This window comes from Rhipicephalus microplus, chromosome 7 (genome assembly GCF_043290135.1).
Source record: "Rhipicephalus microplus isolate Deutch F79 chromosome 7, USDA_Rmic, whole genome shotgun sequence".
Taxonomy (NCBI): Eukaryota; Metazoa; Arthropoda; class Arachnida; order Ixodida; family Ixodidae; genus Rhipicephalus; species Rhipicephalus microplus.
This window is the reverse complement of record NC_134706.1, coordinates 35,745,679-35,753,147: the sequence shown is the minus strand read 5'-3', so window position 1 is coordinate 35,753,147 and position 7,469 is coordinate 35,745,679. Positions and strand designations below refer to the sequence as shown.

General features: G+C 49.4%; 1 protein-coding gene across 1 annotated transcript; it reads left to right on the top strand.

Moving 5' to 3' along the window:
* Positions 1 to 279: 279 nt before the first annotated feature.
* On the top strand, positions 280 to 6,691 carry LOC142767742 (endothelin-converting enzyme 1-like). The gene is made up of 4 exons (XM_075869970.1): positions 280 to 300; positions 1,096 to 1,502; positions 2,783 to 3,140; positions 6,300 to 6,691. The coding sequence occupies exons 1-4, from the start codon at positions 280 to 282 to the stop codon at positions 6,606 to 6,608; spliced, it is 1,095 nt and encodes a 364-aa protein (XP_075726085.1). The 3' UTR covers positions 6,609 to 6,691.
* Positions 6,692 to 7,469: the final 778 nt, after the last annotated feature.

Genomic DNA, 7,469 nt, shown 5'->3' with positions numbered 1-7,469 from the left:
AGGATTCGCTATACTTGAATATTCGTGTAGACGCTCAGCCGTTCACCTTTCAAGATTTTAACGCGACATTTCTTTCGTCAGCTTTCGCGGAGTGTAGCCTGCTGCTCATTTTATCCCGGAGTTGATAGCCAGTTTGTTTCTGCGCGTGTATCTTACACGAAATAGTGTAGCCTAGCTGTGACAGCGGAAGATATAGAAAGAAACAAAGAGAGAGAGATAGAGAGAAATCCCAGCATAGCCTTCTATAGTATTGCGCGAGAATGCTAATGAAAACCGAGCATGAGGAGGACTGATGTGATGGTGAGAAAGATGAAAGTGAGCGGCACAGTGTATCATTGCATAGTGAAGTGTGGCATGGCAGGGGCATAGGGAAGCTAGGGTGAGGAAGAGGGAATGAAAAGGATGCCACCGGATCCCTTGTTTTCTGGGGATTTGCACCAACTTTGCGAAGCTGACCAGTTTTTAGGAGCGAAGTACCTTAACTCCGCACAATGTCCCTCCGTCCATAAACCTCCGCCCGCTGTGTTCAACGAACGTAGAAACCGGAACATCTGTGAAAAACAAAAAAAATATCAAAAGGCTGTTAACCGGAACATACAAAATAAAACACCTAATATACATAAACATTTACACCCATCATTCAAATCACATGACAGAACACAAATATAACCAGATCAAAATAAAAGGCTGTCAAACAGAACAACACAGAAGGCCGTAATACATAATCTGATGCATACTGCTTCGCACCATCATCAGCCTTTATTTTATGGATATGCGTGGGCGTTTTTACATAACCAAGGCCTACGGCACGGCTTTATGTTGTTTCATAGTTGAGTAGCTCTTACTCTAAATCGTTAAGAACTTTTTCTAAACACACATTACTGCAACAGCTTCAGCCAGAGAGGCTTTATCTAACAGTTCACGGGCCTAGTGCTTATAGCACTAGGCCAACTGGACAGACTAGTGCTCTCTCATAGTAGACTACCAAGTACTCTAAATTGTTAAACAGTTATTCTAAACACATTATGCGGATTGTCCAATAGTCAACTCACCTAAAGGCACCAAAGACCCTTCTTTCGTGTGCTACACATCCAGATCACGATCTCGACGAGCCACCGGGAGTATTTCCTGGTGGCGCTGCAGCTGATCGCGCAGAAGGAGACCGTCGTAGAGCTCGTCATCGGCTGGCTGTGTGTCCAGTTCACCTCGTGGTTCGCCAACCGACAGCTGATCGCAAACTACCACGGCTACGGCGAGGATGTCGCGGCGCAACACCAGCGCGCGTGCCTGTCCTTCACATTAGCGACCATGGGAGTGGCCCTGTTCGTGCCGTTCGTGGCCAGCGTATACACAGAACCGGTGCGCGCCGACGCTACACGCATCGCCAGGGCCGTACGTCGCACCGTGTACCAGAGCCTCGACAGGGCCACCTACCCTTGGTTTGAGATGGACGTAGTCTTCAGCATCATGAACATTGCCAGTGCGCATGACCTCGAGGCCAGGTTAGAAAGATCTCGCATAGCCCCTCTGCAGTGACGCGAGACAACTCGAAAGCAGTAGCCGTCGTCTTCGTCATCTTAGTGGATGCATTGATAAGCGTGAGCGGGGTTTCTCTTCACGAGGGGAAGGGAGGTGGTGATGGTTCTTCGCAGTTCCTCTTTCTATCAGGTCAATGTATGGAGATGTCTCTGCGCCCCCCCCCACGTGCGCACGCCTGTGGATGTTATGATCTTGAAAGGAACAAGGTTTGACCGTGTCCATTGGTGCTCGCTTAAGAATAATGCGCAGCACCGAACCTTACACAGAACAAGACAATGATGGCGCATGCACAAGGAGCCTTCATTATCAACAGGCCTACAATTGCGGTGTAGGTCTCGCGTGGTACTTCGTCATTTTTTTCTTCAGCCTGTAATACTAATTTTTTGTAGTTATAGGCACTGTGCATACGTACCAGCACTATCTGCTATGGGGGTGTGTTGTAAGTTAGGACTATTCTTGTTCTACGTTCGGGTCTGCGCTATGCGGTCTGCTTAAGGAGCGAATTTATTTCCGCCTCCCCAACCTCCCTCTGTGCCTAATATGCAATTGCAGTCCCCGCAGTATCGATGCCACTAAAACCTACATGTGCACCTCACCTGATTTCGTGTTAACTCAGCAATTGGCACAAACTGGGACCATCGTATGGAGTTCACATGATTTAATCTCACGCGATCACCTGCAACGACGTCGTCGTGTCAATGCCTCCAGGATTCAAGGCGCTGCAAACCTTTCTCACCTCACTTCGTCTTGCACTGCTCACATGATCGAGCCACCTTTCACAAAGTGGTGATGTGACGTGGCTACGACGTCGTAACGTGACGTTATGTTATGTGAACTACAAAATTTTCATTTTCCGTAATGTCATGATCACCGTCATGGGTGGCGTCATCAAGAGGTGATGATATTTAGTATTCCTCGTGTTGACAACGATGAACAGTTTTCGTTTTGTTGAGGCATTGAAGGCTCCCGAAGTTATGAAACACTGTCGTCGTCATCATAATCATCATGATCATTTAATTACCCTTAAAGGCCCTTTTCAGAGTATTACATGAAGGGGGCGGGGGGTACAAACGCATGACACGCAGCATGTTATTTGGTCTGCACTGTACGATCCCTTCGAGAAACTTCCGGTTCTGTAGGCACCGAACCACCATAGTGGAAACAGCGTGCCAAGAAAATAGAAGCAATTCTGTACCTTTCACACTGTTTCTGAAGTTTTCGGCGCTTCGATTGCTGGCCACAGGTTCTCCCGTTTTCCGGACATGGAGGTGAGCTTCGTGAGGAACGTGCGAGACGCTGCTAACGCCCTCCGTCAGACAGACGCGGACGCCATCGGTACGCAGATTCATACGTGGATGCTGCGGGACCAACTGTACGCATTCTTCACCTATCCCGACCGGCTAGACTACACCCTCAAGCCTTCCGTTCTAGCGCCACCCGTGTACCACGTGTCCGCGCCCCCGCCGGTGCGCCTGGGTACGTTCGGCGTCGAAGTGGCCAAGGCCACCATTTTCAGCTACGTCGACCTTCGTGACGAGGGCCACAGCACCGATTCCCTAGATATCTTCCGAGGCTGCTTCTACGCAGCCATGTACGAAGACGTAAGTCGAGCGAGCTCTAGGGGCGAAGCTCCTGAGAGATTTGGCTATAAGAGGGAAAAGAAAAGTGCGCCCCGTAACTGTCTGCATCAGGGTGCGGCACCTCAGCAGTAGCTCATGAGGTATGGGGGTGATGAGGGATTAAAAGGATAGTAATGAAGGTGTAGAGAGAGAGAGAGAGAGAGAGAGATAAATGCGCTGGGACAGCGAGCAAGGAGATATCGAGGGGGTAGGAGAGATAGGAAAGATGGGAACACGGTCACAGGAGTCCAAGGACGGGGCACCACTTGCAAGAGCTCGTGTCGGCGTCAGGAGATGGCGTAGGGCAAGTCCAGTAGGTCAGAGCTGCGCTGCCGTCGGAGATCGGCGTCAGGAGATGACGTAGGGCCAGCCCAGTAGGTAAGAGCTACGCTGACGTCGGAGATCGCGAGGGCACAACCGGTCGGCACGGAATCCAGCGAGGGGCTCGAATCTTCTGAAGACCTTGCCTTGTCTTCCATAGTGATTCCGGTATAGAACCGTTGCTATAGTAGAAACATATGCGAGACACAAAAAAAGGTATCACAATAGACTTCAACCTAGACATGGGCGTAAGGTAAGAGATCGCTGTTTCCGACGAAAATAAACCATCGAGAAGGGTACTCATGAGTTGATTGCTACTAAAATGCGCCTAGATGTCTGTTAGATGCGATTATTATTGTGTCTAACAAGTAAAACGAGCCCTTAAGTGTACACTGATCTCCTTCAGGGAAACCTGTAACACAAAAAGACACGTCGAGCACTCTATCCCAACAAATTACCCGTATTAAATTGCTATTTCTCGCCACCGGTATAAGGTGGTCGGTGCTTGGATTCTCTTTAGAGGCATATCCTCCAATCTGCCAAATTTTAAAGTTATTCTTGAATCGCCTAAGACGACAGCGAAGGAAAAATAATTAAAATTTTTTATCTCTATATACACTCAATGCCACTAACTTTACATTATGTGGGGCAACGGTCGGGTAACGTGTGGTTACTCACCGATACGATACGCTCAGCGTTGCCCACTTTTTATGATTCACTTCGTAGAGATACGTGATTTTTTTTTACTGTTGAACGACCAATTCAGGGCCGTCCGGCGGGGCGGGGATGCCAACCCAGTCCAGGGACTTCGAGCCGTCACCTAAAGCCACCGAGACCAAATGGCCGGCCAATTGTGTTCAATGAAGTCTTTTCTCTCTCCCTCTGCCACGAAACAGGGCCGCGAGGGGCACTGGCTAACACAACAGGGGATTAGGCCTAAGCACGCACAAATACTCTACAAAGCAAACGAGCGAGCGCCCCCCCCCCCCTCCCCGCAGTCGTAATTCAATTCGCAGAACATCGGGTATCGTGATTCGAATGTTGGCTTCCCGCCGATGGGGGGGGGGGGGTAATTTTTCATTAGTATAAATGGCGACATCTGTAGGGCCTAGATAAAACGGGCAAGTATGGAGTATGCGCTACAGAAACCTAAGTCATGGTACTTGTATGCTGGTGTACATTCTCCACAGTGACTTTATAACGAGTTAGTTGCTGTTTAAAACGTGTTTTTATTTTGATTAAGTAAATTAGACGAAAATGGACGTGATTTTATTTGAGATTACACGAAGCGCCATAGCATATCGGTGCCTTAGTTGGGAACCCGGTATTTTTCAGCGTAGTCCTTAAACGCAAGTCGCGGTTGGTGGCGTAACCGATAGATATAAAAAAAGTAATCGATGGACACAGACATGACAAAGTAGTCACAAAAATATACGCAAGATCGAATGGGATTCGAACCCGTGTCGCCTGCATTCTAGTAGTTTTCGACCCCACACCAATGCTGGTGCTTGAATCTCATTGGAAAAAGAACTCCATACAGGCGTCACGTCGGGCAAGGACCCAGGTGGTCGAAATTTCAGAAGCCCTCCACTACGGCGTCTCTCACAATCATATGGTGGTTTTGGGACGTTGAACCCCCCAGATCAATCAAATAAATGAACATCTGGCGAGAAATGGCGTTAATCTTTGATGTAGAGCGAGGAAGAAGAGTAAAATAACAACCGCTCATCACACGACGCTGATTACGCAACGAGTGTGTGGTTTAATGCTTCCCACGTACTGCAACGTGCTTAGCTATACAATTCATCGTCCTCAGCCACATGCAGGATCAGCAACGTGGTCGTAATACCTTACAGATGCATAGCGTGTACCTTCGGTATTCAGTGTTGGCGTCGTTGGTTGTAAGCGGGAAGTATTCAAATAAAGTGAATAGTAGAAATTTCTGGGTCCGAGTGGGAATCGAACCCAGGGCGTCAGCGTTGGCACGCAGCGGTTCTCTCTGAGTCACAATGTTTGTTCGAAGTGGTTTGGGAATAGAACACTATCTGAATGTCATTCAGTGGCATAAGTCTCCTTATCGCGTCGTGTATTGCGTGGCGCGAGCGTTTCGCGCCAGGCAGCGACAGATGTGAACTGAGCAACGATTGGGTGTTTTGATGGCCCACCGATTACAAAGTGATCAGACATACTTAATTGTAATCGGCAGCAGAACCATAAACAATTGTGAACAGCTGCGTAGATTCGCGTGTTGCCCTACGGACGCGCGTCGGACGTTTCGCTGATTCGGAACGGGAATAAATGTGGCCCAGTGGCCCCCTAAGTGCGCTTGCAGAAGGCAATCAGTGGTACTATGAAATGACCAGTGTTACGCGCACAGCCGTTCGTTTCCTAACGGCATGGTTCAGGCATGAACCGATATTGATACGTGGCGGTTTAACGTGCCAAAACCACCGCGTGATTATGAGAGATGCCATATCAGAGGGCTCCGGAAATTTCGACCATGTAGGGTTCTTTAACGTGCACCCAAATCTGAGCACACGGGCCTACAACAATCGCACCTCCATCGGAAATGCAGCCGCCGCAGCCGGGATTCGATCCCGGGACCTGCGGGTCAGCAGCCGAGTAACTTAGCCACGAGACCACCGCGGCGGGGCAGCATAAACCGAAGCATCGGTAGCTGATTCGCACGAGGCTAGATCACGCCATCTCTATGAAATCTTGAAGGCGGAGCTCAAATGCCCTCCCGTTTTCTTCCGATGTAAAGATAAGCTTACGGCACGATCAGTCTCGAATCCCATTATGGGTCGCACTTTGTTTCAGCGACCGAGGGAGGCCGACGCCGAATGGGAGCGAAGAGTGGGCCTCCACATGGCGTCCGGTGCTGCAATAGACGTTGCGCTGGCGGTGCTCAGAACGGAGGCGTCCTTCGACGAACAGAGGCTGCCCGACGTGCCTCTGTCGGGACGCCAGCTGTTCTACGTGATGCTGTGCTACATGCAGTGCGGGGCGCAACACGGCGCGGCGCTGTGTAACGAGCCCCTCAAACACAAGGAAGACTTCAGCGACGCCTTTGCGTGCCCTCCTAGAAGCAAAATGCGATCGAGGCACCAATGCAAGAGCTTCGTTTAGCGTATAACGCCATGCACCGTATATCGTGCGAAACGACTCTAGCATTCGCACGGTATACAGTGCACTATGTGTATGTTTATTAAATGTGCGTGTCGAATCGCTTTAACTTAAACAAGCGAAAAAAATGCACGCATCTTCACTGAGTGAATTGTTACGAGTGGGCGAAGCACTGGCAATTGTTATTACTGTAGCGCCTACCTTTCTTGACGTCTGTGTTGTATTTTTCTTTTTTTCATATCTGCCGCGCTCATACATGCTATGTCTGCTGGATTACGTTTGCGCGAAGGAAGCGAAGGCGAGCGACGCCAGTGCACCTGCGCTTTTGGCTTCGCCCACCTCCGCATACAATTTATTAACAAACACTTACGCTGCCAAAACAACTACACATGCTGATCTGCAAGGGATACACTCTATCATATGTATGGAAGTGTGGACCTAACCTAGCAATGCCACATATCGCTGTGCTGGGTGCGAAACATATGTTTAGGATGTGCGTCTTCATCTACTAGGATGTGCGTCTTCATCTACGCACCATGAAAGCGGGTGGAGGCCCAACTGACAACTTCACGCCTTGAAGGCAGGCGACGTCTGGTGAAGAAAGCCAAGCTGTCACCTCGGGTCCGTGGTATCCTGGGATAGAGAGACGCCAGCCATTTTTTGCGACTCTGTCGTCCGCTAAAGTTCACAGCGAGGGGACAAGCATTGCATTGTGATTATCAATTTCACGGTGTAGTAAAAGCGTTATTCGAATAGAGATCTTCAGAGCGCATTGCAACTCGCTGCTGTTATTTATCAGCTAACGAGTTGTGCTACTGTGCTTGTGGCCGTGAGTTGGATTCTCGGCCAGAATGGGCGCATTTG